This window comes from Lutra lutra, chromosome 13, assembly GCF_902655055.1.
Source record: "Lutra lutra chromosome 13, mLutLut1.2, whole genome shotgun sequence".
Taxonomy (NCBI): domain Eukaryota; kingdom Metazoa; phylum Chordata; class Mammalia; order Carnivora; family Mustelidae; genus Lutra; species Lutra lutra.
In genome coordinates, this window is record NC_062290.1 from 46,800,105 (window position 1) to 46,816,401 (window position 16,297).

Sequence of the window (16,297 nt, forward strand, 5' to 3'; positions counted from 1 at the left end):
CATGACATTGACGTTTTGGAAATCTATAAAAGTGATGCCGTGTCCATCTCAGGATAACATCTGGAGGCACTGATGTTCATCTCATCCCTAATTGGTGGTTTTAATTAAAAAAAAATTTTTTTTTAAATAAACTCTACGCCCGTTCTGGGGCTTGAACTCATGGCCCTAGAATCAAGAGTCACATGCTCTACTGACTGAGCCAGCCAGGCACCCTTCAGTGGTGACTTTAATTTTGGTTACCCAGTTGGGGTGATGTATGGTTTCTCTACTGAAGAGTTAATCATTTTTCTCTTGTAACTAATATGCAATCTGTGGAGAAGACTCTTGGAACCATGCAAATATACTGCTCCTCATTACGCCCCCAACCTCTCAACTGATTTTCACTGTGATACCTTCAAAATGGTGATTTCAATGGAGAGGTGGAAATGGTAGGAATCCCCGGAAATGCACTGAATGTATAGATTCTGATTTAGAAAGCTTGGGTGTCATCCACTGTGTGTACCTAGAATCTCTATATTTTTTAAAAAGTCTCCAGGGATTCAGATGTGGAAATAGGTTTAAGAACCATTGGATGAAAGGCTAAAATAACCAAACAACATCATGGTATTTCATAGTGATTAGAAAAAGATACAACTCTCTTGCCTCCCACATCTGCATCTTTAAGAATGAGCATAATTGTGGCACCTGGGTGGCTCAGTCGGTTCAGAGTCTGCCTTCGGTTTGGGTCATGATTCTGGGGTTCTGGGATTGAGTCCCACATTGGGCTCCTTGTTCGAGGGGAGACTGCTTCTCCCATTCCCTCTGCTGCTCCCTATGCTTGTTCCCCCTCTCTCTCTCTCTCAAATAAATACAATCTTAAAAAAGAAATGGGTGTAATCAACCAGGTGTATTGAGATAATAAATGAGATTCTGATTTGAGCTTTCTTCCTTTGTAACGGAAATTCAGGTTAGTTTGTTTCTGGTGGTGGTGTACTTCACAGGATACACATGAATTTTTTTCTAAAATCAAGAATAGGGTAACTAAATTTAAGATAGTATCTGGCTGAATTAAATTTGAAAAAAAATTTTTTTTAAAGATTTTATTTATTTGACAGAGAGAGATCACAAATAGGCAGAGAGGCAGGCAGAGAGAGAGAGAGAGAGGAGGAAGCAGGCTCCCCGCCCAGCAGAGAGCCCAATGTGGGACTCAATCCCAGGACCCTGAGATCATGACCTGAGCCGAAGGCAGAGGCTTAACCCACTGAGCCACCCAGGCAGCCCAAATTTGAAAAATTTTTAATGTTTGTTTTATTTAAGTAATCTTTGTACCCTATGTGGAGTTCGAACTCATGAGCCCCAAATCAGGCATCCCCTGCTCTACTAACTGAGGCAGTCAGGCACTCCTGAAATATTTTTAAATGCATTTTTTTTGAGGTATTTATACACCATAAAATTCATCTTTTTAAACCATACAGTTCTGTATTATATCCACTACGTTGTCTAACCATGATCACTATCTAAATCCAGCTAAATCCAGCCCATGTTCATCCCCCCCTGAAAGAAGCCTCATTAACAGTCATTACCTAGTATTCCTTACACCCAATCCCTGGAAATAGATTAAAAAACAAAAAAAGATACAAATACTACTTTTTTTGTATCTGTGGATTTGTCTCTTCTGGACATTTAATAAAAATGAAATCCCTATGATATGTGGCCTTTTACGCCTTTCTTTTTCTACCTAGCATAATGTTTTCAAGGTTCATCTATATCGAATGGTTGAATATTATTCCATTACATGGATATACCACATTTATTCTGTAGTCTTTTTGTACGCTTACCAAGTCAAGTGAATGTTTAGTGTTTTTGCCTTTTACGTTTATTTTTGGAGGTAGGCTATTCTTTGTAAGTTACGGAAATGAACTCTTTAGTCTTTAAGAGTAATTAATGTTACATGCAAGTGATGAATTACTCAATTCTACTCCTGCAATGAATATTACACTCTATGTTAACTAGAATTTAAATAAAAACTTGAAACAAAAAATTTTTTTAAAGAGTAGCTGTTTGTTTTTCATATTTATGCAGATTTCTGTATTACATTACATTTACTTTTTTTTTTTACATTTACTTTTTCTTAATGAGGTTGCTTGGAATCCTGTAATTCTTTAAAAACAAGACCGTCTGGAGCTTTTTCTTTTTTTTTTTTTTTTTTTTTTTTTTTTGGGTCAAAGTGAACATTTTGCTTTTGGGGGAGCTGATTATTTCAGTAATTGAATATATTATCTAAAGGGATTCCCCTGAGATGTAGCTGTTTGGTTTTATTTAGCATAAAATAAGCATGACACCATTATTAAATCATCTGTGCTACACAGTCTAGCTGCCATAAGGGATTGGAACCAGTAGAATACGTTAATGTATTTAATTTTGCTGAAGTTACAAAAAACTTCAGTACTTGTTGAACTACCATTTTGGGGTATGTCATATGTAATCTTTTTTTGGGGGGGGAGATCGTGCTTTGTAGGTTTTTTTGAAAGCAGGAGTTTAACAAGCCTGAATTGCAGTAATCACCTTACCTATACTTTAATTCTCTGGTATTTACTGTTTTTTGGAAGGGGGGTATAGGCAAGAACCTTCTTTGAGAATCTCATAAAAGTTTTGATCCTTCCTTAGAAAATATACCCACACACACACACATACATACATGTCCTTAAAATTTTGCCTATCATTTCGGACGACTTGTGAATTCTTGCTTTAATGATAAAGGGACATCTTTATAGAAAAATCATGAAAATGAATACAAGTTAAGAAGGGATTATCAGCATCAGATCTGACTCTGAGAAAGCCCAGCGGAGTTAATGATAAGAAAGGAGCCAGGGCAGTAAGAGGGGAAGCATAGCCATTACTTTCCAAGGGCCATCTGGCTCTTTGCAATTTAATGCTTTCTGTTGAACTGCATGTTTTGCTTCTGTTTTCATTTCCTCTTTTCTCTCCTTTTTCCCACCCAGGGAAGTCTTTGTTCACAGTTTATGGTTCTAATCACCTGGGGTTTGCACTTGGGATTTATAATCACACCTAAAGAATAAGCTACACATATTGTACGCTCTTCCAGTTAAGCGACTGCCCCTAGAAAGTGCTTTTAAGTTCTTCTAAAGGTGAGATGTTTAATTTAAAAATTGCTTTGGTAACTTGGTGGTCGTTGTCCTTAAGGGCATAAAATGTCCTTCTGGCCTTCTTAGCCTATTTATCTTGTCTCTAGTTTTTAAATTTAATTCAACTTTATTTTTATACATATATATATATATATATATATATATATACACACACACACACGCACTTTTTACACTCATGGCTGCTAACTTAATAATAGAAGTTTTGAAACCCTGAGTATTTGTTCGTTTCCCCACAGTCATTACCTTCTACCTAGAATAATTTTAAACTTTTGACGTTGGCACACACCTTTGTTGTTAAAACCCTGCCTCTCAAAATAGGGATCCTGCAAAAGGTTCATTATGAGGGCAGAATCAATTGTAATATGAACTATGTTTTTGAAGAAATCTCACACTTTCTCTCTCTGCCTTATGGACCCAAAGAAAATAGATTTGTCAAAATTCATCCACATGTCCACATTAAAATACTTTTTGCTCCAGAAGTTTTCTTTTCTTGGTAGCTTATGTAGAAAGGAAAAATACATGTGTCTTAAAAATGCGACAGGATATTCCCAATTATTGTGTAATTTTTCTTTTTTATTCCACATTCATTGTGGAATCTTAAATTTTTGTTAGGCTTTTTTTTTTTTTTAATCTTAAAATCTGTGGGACTTTTTTTTTTTTTAATCCCTTTTTGGCTTCTAACCAGCACTTTCAAATCAAAATTCAGAGCAGGTAGAGAAATGCTTTTAAAATGCATATTTGATGTAGTAAGTGCTATGCTATGCTTCTGAAAGGGCCCGGGTCACAGCTGCATACATGAAAATGCATGGTGACTGTAGGCATTGTTTCCTCACACAGAAAAGGCAATCTGTGTCTATCGCTGAATTTATGATGTAAATCAAATCCTCCCGTTCCTGTATTCAGCGACGGAGCAGAAAGGTTGAGGTGACCTAAAGGTTACAAATAACTTTTGCTTTTTGATTTGCCTACCGCAAGACGACTTTTTTTTTTTTTTAACTCCCTCTTTTCTATTAAGATTGATGTATTTATACTTGGAAAGGTGAATCTAGTTACATATCTTATTCTGTCATTGCCTCGGTGCTAGTCTAGTGGAACCGCGCATTTATCATTCCTTCCTGCCCCCACTCAGTTCTGTTAGGATGCGTGTACCGTGCTATGTTGTTGACAATATTATTAAAGGGTGGGGAGGACTCGAGTATTAGGTACCAACTCTGCGTGCTTCCTCTGTACGTTTTATCCCTGAACAATGTGGACTTTGAAACTGTGTACTAGAGGCACTGTGAGGCGTTGGTTTTTCACGATCCAGGGAAAGAATTTGAAAAGGTGCTTTGGGGAGAGCCTGTGTGTGTGTGTGTGTGTGTGTGTGTGTGTGTGTGTGTTACATTTATTGTAGCTGTGCCTCGGCACCAAGAGGGAAACCTAACAAGAATAAGACAGATCCAGCTTTCAGACAGCTTCTCCTCTAGTTTAAGAAACAAACCTACCTGCCGGAGAATCAGGACGGTACCATGTTGATGGAGTGTTCCGTGTGCGCGGTACAAGGGAAATGCGTCACTTACAGTGGCAGTTAAGACATTTATAAATCGTGAAATGGGAAGGTGCCAAAGAATGGAGGACAAATCGGTTCCTCCATGGCAGAAACAAAAACCACACGGTGAGGGAGAGAGCAGAGGCACTCGAGGCCAATGAAGGGTGACCAGATAGCCTGGTTTGTATTGATTTTAACCTTTAGAAACAGTGGTCTTCTCTTTTAAGAGGAAAGCAGAATCTATTGGAAGTCTCATGAGTTGGGAAATTCCAACTTAAAAATGTGTGCTCCTTCTGGGCTCCGTACTTCTCTCTGAAATAAATATGGTATGCTTTATCTCTTTGAGATTAGAAATAGGAAATTCCTGGCGCACCTGTGTGGCTCAGTTGGTTAAGCATCTGCCTTCCATTCAGGTCATGATCCCAGGGTCCTGGGATCGAGTCCCTCATCGGGCTCCCTGCTCAGTGGGGAGTCTGCTTCTCCTATCCCTCTGTGTGTGTGCTCTCTCTCTCTCAAGCAAATAAATAACATCTTAAAAAATTAAAAATAAAAGTAGACTCCTTTGTGAGGTTTAGATTTTATTAAACATTGGCCTTAGAGCCACCTAAACTTGGCCTAGAATTATTAACAGTTGAGAGCCTTCTGTATTGCTTTCTGCCTTTCCAGGGTTTGGCCCTACCTCTAGTCTGGAGCAGTATGAAGGTAAGGGCTTTAATGGGTCCCTTGGGTTGTATATCTTTAGCACTGGAAGGTTCTTAGTCTGATGTCTTCATTTTACAGATGAAGAAACTTTGCCCAAGAGAGGTTAATTCTCTTGCCTGAGATCACATGGTTTGTTGCAGAACCTCAGTGTAAATCTGGAATTCTTGACCCTTTCAATTCCTTGCTTTCCCTTCACTATTTTACCGCTACCTCTCTACTTGCAGTTTTTCCTGAGATAGGATTGTGGCAGCCTAACAGTAAGTGATTCCAGTGATGCTAGGTAGGCACTGCTTATATAAATAATAATGATGACTGTGTCCCACTATTATGTTTGTTACTCACAACTTGCATAGCTCATTGTCTGCCATTATTAATTTTACAAGTGATCAGGTTGATTGTATGGTCAACCCATCTATCATTTTGAATAAAGTATTATAGTCAACTTTTTAAATAACTTGAGTAGCAGTTATAACTGCTTAACCTTAAAATTTCACTTAATTGAAGTGAAATTTTGCTTGGTGTTCTTTTGTACACGTTCTTTTTTTGATCAGCAGTGCTTCTAATGAAGAGCAGAGGTGACTTATTTAAACTGTGGACCCTTCCATTTACCTTGACCTTTCTCAGTTGGATATACTTGAATGAAGTGGAGTGGCTAATGAGCAGTGAATGAGAGGGAGAAGGAAAAGAGAAATCTTGAATAATCCATAAATTTAATAATCCCCACATGCATCAAGAATGAATTACACTTACCCTTATGACATCTTAAATGTTCCAATGATAATATTTTAAATAGGAAAATAACTATTTTCTATCATACCCAAATTAGTAGGTATATTATTGAATACTGTTTATTTTGGAACATGATTCTGTGTTTTGCAAAGGAATAATTTTCCATGAGTTTTCCCTTTAAAATTCTGGAGTTTCTGCTGTATTGTGATAGCCTTGTGCACCTAATGTTAATATTTGAGGACTATATTTCCATAAGAAACTTACAATTTTGAGTATGATCGATTGCTTTGGTTCATTGCAAGGAAGGGTGAAGGTGGAATCAAGTCTTTTTTTTTTTTTTAATAGCTCTGGGATGGTACCATGGTTTAATCAGTTTTGTGCCTCTCCTAAGTGCTTGTCATTTTACAGTAATGCAGTGGTTCTTAACCAGGGAGCAGTTTTGCCCCCCAGGGACATTTGGTAATGTCTGGAGACATTTTCGACTGTCATAACTATATTGAATGTTATTAACATCTTGTGGGTAGAGGGCAAGAATGCCGCTAAATATCCTTCAGTGCACTGGACAACCCCCAAAAGAGTTCTCTGACCCCAAATAGCGGGAGTGCAAAGATTGAGAAAACTTCATGCATGGCAGTTGTACCACAAAGTATATTGAATTAGAAAATGCATTCATTCTGTTCAGCTTTCTATATTTGTATTCGCATACCAATTTGATGATCCACAAGGGAGAATTTAGCTCTTTGCTTCATTATGCTCAAAGTAGTAAAACAAAATCTTGGCAATTATAATTGATTTTAGGTTAGTTGTATTCAGTTGAAATAGTATAATATTATCCAATGTTAATCGCTAGTGAAATTCAGTGTTCTTATTTTGGACTTCCTTCTGCCTCAAGAGTGCTTCTTGGAATCAATATTTTGTATTATTCTCTGCAGTATTTATACTTAGATCTGATGTAATCAGTTCTTTGGAAAAGTTAGTCTAAATCAGTATTTCATCTGGATAATCCCATTCTCCTATATTCTACTTTGTCTTGTCTTTAATGTTTAAGTCTGAGATACTAAATTGAGTTTGTTGAATCCAGTGTCTAGCAAAGCAGGCCTTCAGCTTCATGCAACAAAGCTAGAGTGGTTCCCATAATCCCAGTGAAGTAGAAGTGAAATTATATTGCATGTATGTGCAGCATTTCTGATCCTACTTTAAAATTACTCCCGCAGGGGTGCCTGGGTGGCACAGTTGGTTAAGCGACTGCCTTTGGCTCAGGTCATGATCCTGGAGTCCCCGGATTGAGTCCCACTTGGGGTTCCCAGCTCCATGGGGAGTCTGCTTTTCCCTTTGACCTTCTCCTCTCTCATGGCTCTTTCTCTCTCTCTCAAATAAATAAATAAATGAAACCTTAAAAAAAAAAAGATTACTCCCTCTGGGACACCTGGGTGGCTCAGGTGGTTATGCGTCTGCCTTTAGCTCAGGTTATGATCCCAGGGTCCTGGGATCAAGTTCTTTATCGGGCTTCTTGCTCAGTGGGGAGCCTGCTTCTCCCTCTGATTGCCACTCTCCCTGCTTTTTCTCTCTCTCCCTCTCTCTCTCTGACAAATAAATAAAATCTTGAAAAAAAAATTACTACCTCTTATTTCTGTTGACCCAATTTAATTTGGACAAAAGTTTTAAACTGTAGATAGAAAACAAAACAAAACAACCCACCAAAACAGTAGATACTTGAGGTGTTTTTTGCAGGGAGGGGGGTGGTGAGGATCGAGTTGGAGGAAGGAATGACTTACAAGGGAAGAGTATTGGAAAGCATGTCAGTGCTTTATGATCACACAGTGTGTGATAGTACATAATGATGTGATAACTTGTTGGGTTTTCTTCTTAACTAGTCATAAATGCCGCCATTAAGTGGAGGATTAACGGATGGTCCTATGTGATGTTCCTCGTTTCAGTGTAGTGCTTGGCAGGAGCCAAACCCATACTGAAAATGATAGCCGGTGCTGTTCTTTTCTTTTTATTCGTGTTTCCTGGAACATGACCTACGGAAGTCTCAACCTTTGAAGTCTGACTGATGTGACATTCCTGGGAGACTGTCAGGATCTGTAACATTTGTTTGTTAACATCTGTGGCAACTAGAGTAGAAGCAATTCTAGGTAGGTTTCAGTGCCAAAGAGTTTGGAATTTGGAAATAGGATTTTGATACGATTTTTGAGTGTTGGCAGAAATCGTTGGAGTGATCCCTTAGCAATGGCAGTCATCCGATCAGTCAGAAATAGCCTGTGCTGTGACAAACAGGAGGGTGGCAGGAAGTGACGTTAGTGGCTGGTAGGTCAGGTAAGGTTGAGGAGCATGGGAGGAGGTGGTGGTATAATACGCGGGAACTGTGGAGTCTCGTCAGAGCCGTGCCTCTCGCGAGAGTTTCCATGTGAAGGACCTGCCAGTGCTTTTCTGTTTAAGAGAGCCAGACATCCGAAAACTTCCTGACTCTTCACCTCCCTCTTCTGGGTTTTTTTTTTCTTTGTAGTGGTTCTCAGCCCTGGCAACACGTTAGAATTGCTGGAAGAGTTTTTAAAAATGACTAATGACTAAAAATGACTAATAATCCCAGGATCCTGGGATCATAACCAACTGAGTCACCCAGGCACCCCCTCTTTAGATATCTTAATGGATGTAGCCCAAATAAAAATTCTCATTCTTGTTCAATAGAAATTTTAAGAATTTTCAGTTTGGAGAGTTTATTTTGAGATGGGAGAAATGTTTTCTTTTTCCTTAAATATGCTGGGGGAATGGAGCCACACACTGAGAACAGGGTAAGTAGGAACCGGGAGGGAGAGAGTGCTTATAAGTTGAGGCAATGTTAAAAGAAATAGAACCTTCCAGACGTGGAAAGAGAGGAGGAGGAGGTGGCCCAAGCCTTCCAGGAATGGAGAAACCAAGGAGATGAATAGGACCGAGCTCCTGGATTCAAGAGCTTGACCAAAGTCCAAGGGTTACTGTGTGGCAGTACTTTGTGTTCTAATTTGGATCCCTGAGACTCAAAGTTGATTCTTTTTTCTGCAAAACAGGTAGAGGAAAAGAATGTTAGTTCTAATCACCCAACTCTGCAACAAATGGTAGTTTTGCATCCTGGAAAAAGGTTTCTAGATGGCATTGGCTCTTGTTGCTGTATTTGGATATTGAGAATTTGTAGTCCGGAAATCACAGCTTCCTATGTAACTTTTTGTGCTTTTCAGAAATCATCCTCAGCCTTTGATCACGATGCTTGAACACAGACCTGATTGCTGGCCGGTACTTTTGCAGCAGCTGACGGCTTTTTTCCAGCAATGCCCTGAAAGGTAATGAAGAATAAAATAAATGAGGGATATGGAATGGCATATGCTTATTTTAGAGCTTTTTTTTTTTTTTAAGCTGCTTTGACTATGTTTTCTCTTGAAGAAAAGTGTTTTAGAATAGGAGATAGTTTGTTTTTTTTTGCCTTTTACTATTAAAAAACACAACAAAACCCACCAAAAACAAACAAACAAAACCCTCAAAAGCCCTACCAGATCTAATTGATGGTTGAAATATTGAATATGAGAAAAGCTATTATTAAGTTAAGGCTTCCCTGCTTAGCTGGGAGTCTGCTTCTCCCTCTCCCGCTCCTCCCCGATCATGCCCTCTCTCTCTCAAATAAATAAATAAAATCTTAAAAAAACACACACAAAACCTTAACCATTGGTTACTTAGGAAAGTTGACTGGAAATATTTGGTAAGCTGCTACACAATACATAGGAAAGATAGCTTCTTCCCCCGGAAATTGATTAGTGAGTGATCTCTCCACTGGAAACCTTCACGTTGGAATCAAGTAATACCTCCATACATAGGCTTAGTTCAGCTTCACCAGCGTGTTCTGATGGTCCTCAAAACTAACCACCCCCCCCTTCTTCCATTCGTACTGCCATGATACTGGCTCATATCTTTATCTCTTTCTGTGGCTTTTGCCACCTGTTCCTAACTGGCATCTGTGCCTCCAGTCCTGTCCTGCTCAGAGCGATTCTCTCAAAATCCATCAGGGTGTTATATCAAGAGGGTAGATCTTGGGACGTCTGGGTGGGTCAATCCATTGAGCATCTGCCTTCGGCTCAGGTCATGATCTCAGGGTCCTAGGAATGAGCTCTGCATCGGGCTCCCTGCTCAGTGGGGAGTCTGCTTCTCCCACTACCTGTACCTCTTTGTGCACGTGCACTCTCTCAGAGAGAGATTTTATTTATTCATTTGACATAGACACAGCGAGAGAGGGAACACAAGCAGAGGGAGTGGGAGAGGGAGAAGCAGACCTCCTGCTGAGCAGAGATCCTGATATGGGGCTCAATCTTAGGAAGGACCCTGGGATCATGACCTGAGTCAAAGGCAGATGCTTAACGACTGAGCCACCAGGCACCCCTCAGATAAATAAATATTAAAAAAAAAAAAAAGATGAGAATAAATCTTATTGTATCACTCCCTTGCTTAAGTTAACACAATTGTGGTTTTCAAACTGCACTTGCATAATGTGGGCTGAGGATGGGGACTGCCCTTTACCTTGTTAGCTCTTTCTATAGAACCTGCATGTTGATATCTTATGGCATGGCAGCTTTCTACTGGCAAACAATAGTGTGGCTTCCGAAATAGTTAGAAAATCCCTGGACTAGACGGTAAAATCGAGTTTGTTATGCTAGGTTCTCTTTCTTACACGGTTTCAACCTATTTCCCCAGTTTTCTCTGGACTTACTGGTTTATGGATGGTGTATTCAGCGGTACTTGGACTTGCTTTCGATTCCACACAGAGAGCCATGCTGTTCCCTTTCCTCTGTGTCTTTGCTTATCAGTACCTACCTTATTCTTGAATTTTACCCCAATTATCAGTACCTGTTTTACTCTTGAATTTTACTCTTTCCTGACTCATTTCTCTCTTTTAAATCTCTCTGCTTCGAAGTCCTTGCTTACCAAGCTGAATGAGGCATCTGTTTTATGTGGTCTTATCGTAACTTCAGCTGTGATTTGTAACATTATTGTACTTCATTATTGTACTTATAATTCTTCTCTGGGAAAACTTTCTGAGGTCAGGGACTGTGCCTCATTAGTCTTTGTATTAATGAAGCCTGGCCCATTTCTAGTTGCTCTATAAATATTGAATTTATATACATGAGGTGCGTTGTAGAGGGCTTTATAATATATAATATTACTGCATACTTAGTACCATCATGCAAGGTCATGATAGGACACCATTGTCCCAGGTAATCCAACGCCCGAGTTACATTCACCACACTAGCTCCATTCATTCATATTTTCTTGCCCTTGAAGGTTTTACCATGTCCTATCCATACAGTTTCTTTTTTTTTTTTTTTAAAGATTTTATTTATTTATTTGACAGACACAGTGAGAGAGGGAACACAAGCAGGAGGAGTGGGAGAAGGAGAAATAGGCTTCCTGCCAAGCAGTGAGCCCGATGTGGGGCTCGATCCCAGGACCCTGGGATCATGACTGGGGCCAAAGGCAGAGGCTTAACCCACTGAGCCACCCAGGTGCCCCTCCATACAGTTTCTTAGAAAACCATTTCTGAGTCCATAATTTCAGTGTTAGATGGGATTTCTAGGCACGGTGTACTGCCACAGGAAGTTTTAAGGGACATAGGGTACCTTGGATCATCTGCCAATGAGAAAAATCAGTGTGACATTTGGATGATAGCTCAACAGAAACATCACTAACCTCTATTCCCTCACCTAGATTGCATTTTCATTGGTAAGATATTAACGTTTCCTAAATAAGTTTTTGTTCATCTTTATCAGAAAGTAAAAATAACAAACACATTTTTAATTTTTATTTTTTTTTTTAAATTTTATTTGACAGAGGGAGACCCAGGGAGAGAGGGAACACAACAGGGGGAGTGGGAGAGGGAGAAGCAGCTTCCCGATGATCAGGGAGCCTGATACGGGGCTCGATCTCAGGACCCTGAGATCATGACCTGAGCTGAAGGCAGACGCTTCACAACTGAACCACCCAGGCACACCCCCCAAACTCATACATTTTTTTTAAAGAGGATTTCTTGCTCTTGTTAAATAGATTAGGATTTTTTATAAAATATGCTGCTGCTGTTGTGCCAAATTTATTATTAAGCTTGTTTTTTTTTTTTTTAAGATTTTATTTATTTATTTGACAGACAGAGATCACAAGTAGGCAGAGAGGCAGGCAGGGAGAGAGAGAGAGGGGAGGAAGCAGGCTCCCTGCGGTTCAGAGACCCCAATGTGGGTCTCGATCCCAGGACTCTGGGATCATGACCTGAGCTGTAGGCAGAGGCTTTAACCCACTGAGCCACCCAGGTGCCCCAAGCTTGTTTTTAGGGTAATCCTCAAGAATATCTTTCTTTTGCACCTCTTGAGTTAGCCATCGTGTAATTAATTACCTTTTGGTTATCTTCATTTCAAAGGAGTATTCTGTTGGGATTTGGATGTAGTTATTATAATGAAATATGTCCAGATATTCATACATTAAAAAAAGATTATTAATTGACTTTGGTTTTTTTCACTGATAAGCTTCTGTTGACTCTTTTCATTCAAGTTCTCTCGTGTTAGATTATGCTATCAAGAGCCTTTTGGAAGTTCTTTTTCTTTCTTTCTTTTTTTTTTTTTTTTTTTTTTTGACAGAGATCATAAGTAGGCAGAGAGGCAGGCAGGCAGAGAGAGAGGGGGAAGTAGGCTCCCCGCTGAGCAGAGAGCCCAACGAGGGGCTCGATCCCAGGACTCTGGTATCATGACCTGAGCTGAAGGCAGAGGCTTTAACCCACTGAGCCACCCAGGCACCTCATCAGAAGTTCTAAATTAAATTTATTTGCTAAGAATAATTTCAGTTGCCTCGTGTCCACTTTTACACTATGGGGTTACTCTTTGCAGAATGAAATAGATATTTCTGGTTGCATTTTTCAGCAGACCAACCATTAGTTTCCTGAGATTTAATTTTAGAGCAAGTTAGCTTAGGAACTTAGTAATTTCAGTTGTTTGGAAGGTAATGAAGGAAGGTTGGTGATTTAATTTGCTGAGAATATAAACAGTGATTCACAACTAGGGGAAGAAGGCAAAATGTTGTGAAGAGAGCTTGTATTCTGGCTCTTCCTGTGTTAGGAATTGTTGATTAGCTGGGTTCATTTTTTTTTTTTTTTTTTTTTTGTCAGAGAGAGAGGGAGAGAGAGCGAGCACAGGCAGACAGAATGGCAAGCAGAGGCAGAGGGAGAAGCAGGCTCCCTGCCGAGCAAGGAGCCCGATGCGGGACTCGATCCCAGGACGCCGGGATCATGACCTGAGCCGAAGGCAGCTGCTTAACCAACTGAGCCACCCAGGCGTCCCTCTGGGTTCATTTTTAATATGTAGATGTCCTGACATGACAGTGTATCTTCATGCTAGATTTTTATGGGCATTATTTTCTAATTAAATTCTGCACTCATTTATAGAAGGCCTGTGATGTTAAGACCTGAGAATTGCATAAATTGTCATAGACCTGAGAATTGCATAAATGGTCAATGATGTCATTGTCTCTAGGCCTGGTGCTTCCAAGTTTATCTGGTCTCATGTATAATTTCTCAGATGAAGGAATGAAGGAGAGCAACATCAAATGACTTTCTCAGGGTCACAGGATTAATTAGTGGTTGAGATGGGCCCAAAGCCTCAGTTTCTTGACTTTCTTTTTTCTTTTTCTTTTTTTTTCTTTTTTTTTTTTAAAGATTTTATTTATTTATTTGACAGAGAGATCACAAGTAGGCAGAGAGGCAGAGAGAGAGGGAAGCAGGCTCCCTGCTGAGCAGAGAGCCCGATGCAGGACTCGATCCGATCCCAGGACCCTGAGATCATGACCTGAGCCGAAGGCAGTGGCTTAACCCACTGAGCCACCCAGGCGCCCAGTTTCTTGACTTTCATTCCAAGTTTTTCCCTACCACTTCTCCCTCTGTGAACATAAAGAGACACTTGGGTGTAGATAGATGCGCACACAGTTAATTACGTTTGTAAACATTCTTAATCACTTTGGGATTTCAAATTGTCTGTTTTATTATATTTCTTTTCTCCTTCAGACCTGTCAATTTCATACCCCACTGAAATGACAGTCATCAGATACCACCTAGGAAATACAAAATCTAAAATCAGGACAGATTAAGCCAAAGAGATTTTAATTTTTAAAAAATTTTTTACTTGGTCATTTATTTATTGATTTATTTTTAAAAAGATTTTATTTATTTGAAAGAGATCACAAGTAAGCAGAGAGGCTGGCAGAGAGAGGGGTGGGGGAGAAGCAGGCTCCCCGATGAGCAGAGAGCCCGATGTGGGGCTCCATCCCAGGACCCTGAGATCATGACCTGAGCCGAAGGCAGAAGCTTAACCCACTGAGCCACCCAAGCAACCCCTAGTCATTTATTTATTTTAAAGATTTTATTTATTCATTTCATAGGGAGATAGAGCACAAGCAGGGAGAGTGGCAGGCAGAGGGAGAGGGAGAAGCAGGCTCCCCACGGAGCGGGGAGCCTGAAACGGTTGATCCTAGGACCCCCGGGATCCTGCTGTGAACTGAGGGCAGATGCTTAACTGACTGAGCCACCCAGGCGCCAAGCCAAGGAGATTTTTAAACCTTATATTGTCCCGACAAAGCTCAGCATTATGTCCGTGATGTCAAACAATAATAGCCTCTTGGAAATACGTTTCTTTACGTGAATCCTGCAGTTTGCCTTTAGCATCTCAAAGTAGGAGAAAACTGATAAGCTGTTTGTGGATGTTCTTGACACCTGGAGAGTGTTTATTCTTTGGGGGAAGGTGTTATTAGAGATGCAGAAACAATGTTTCTTAAATCTCTCTCTGGAAACGTCTTTGTATTCTAACCTACACATACATCGTCTGCTTGCTTGATCTATGAAGATTTTTTTAGCTTCCTAAAATGGATGTTTGATAAAAGGCGTGTTTCAGGAAGAATTATGAACTCAGAAATCCTCAGAAGTTTTTTTATAGATTGTGTAAATATTTGTCTCCTGAGGAAAAAATCCCTCCAGCTTGTGAGCTCCATCAGATTGAGTATTTTTTCTGTCTCTTGCTTTGTTTCTAGCATATAGAAGGGTGTATGGGATACTGTAGGTACTCAGTAAATTTTGCCAAGAGAATAAAGGAATAAGTAAATCTTACCAGTTTGGTAACTTGAAAATATGTTAATGGTGTTTTGAAATCACATTGCTGTTTAATGTATAGTTTTATAAAATTATGTGTCAAGCATAATTTAAATAGCATTTCCTCCATGAAGTATTGAAGTATTGTACTCTCTACCTTTCTTTTAGAAGTTTTCACTTTATGTCCTCTAGTCCAGGAACAGAGCTGATTGCCATTGTTAGATTGTGCACCTCTTTTTTTTTGTTTGAGGGAGACAGAAAATCTCAAGTAGGCTCTGTGCTCGGGCTTGATCCCATGACCCTGAGATCATGACCTGAGCCCACACCAAGACACTTAACTGACTGAGCCACCCAGGTGCCCCTAGACTGTATGCCTCTTAAGGATAGATAATGCCAGGCACCTGGGTGGCTTAGTCGGTTAAGCGTCTGCCTTCAGCTCAGATCATGATCCCAGGGTCCTACAATGAAGTCCCACATCAGGCTCCCTGCTCCTTGGGAAGTCTGCTTCCTTCTCTCTCTCTCTGTGTCTCTCATGAATAAATAAATAAAATCTTAAAAAAAAAAAAGATAATGCCTGTTACGTTTATAGCTTATTTAATAATTCCTTATGTATAATAAATATGAAACAGTAAAATAAAATTATGATATCTGCATGCTAATTGTAATACTACTCTATGATGTAGTATAACTGAATCGATTAATTTAGTAATTGAATATCTCTTTGGAGGCCTACTATGTCATTATCGGTGATCCAGCAGTAAACAGAAATCCATGCGGTCATTTGGCTTATAGTATGGCCCAAGATAGAGAGAGGTATTTAGTAAATAATGACAATATATTCATTGTCCTGTGGAAACCCATAATGGGGCTCTGCCTTTCATTAGGTTAAGGGAAGGCCCTCAGGGAGTCATTTTATTTTATTTTTTTAAAGATTTTATTCATTTATTCGACAGAGACCACAAGTAGGCAGAAGCAGGCAGAGAGAGAGAGGAGGAAGCAGGCTCCCTGCGGAGCAGTGACACCCCCCCCTCCCCATGTGGGGCTCGATCCCAG

At 39.8% G+C, this 16,297-nt stretch overlaps 1 protein-coding gene across 4 annotated transcripts in view; it reads left to right on the forward strand.

The window, feature by feature from the left end:
• The window catches only part of FOCAD (focadhesin), a 304,380-nt gene that overhangs the window by 62,734 nt on the left and 225,349 nt on the right, over nucleotides 1-16,297 (forward strand). For all 4 annotated transcript variants that reach the window (XM_047699424.1, XM_047699423.1, XM_047699425.1 and 1 more), the window contains one exon: nucleotides 9,324-9,425. In XM_047699424.1, coding sequence (XP_047555380.1) covers nucleotides 9,324-9,425 — 102 coding nt within the window. The remainder of the gene's footprint in view (nucleotides 1-9,323; nucleotides 9,426-16,297) is intronic.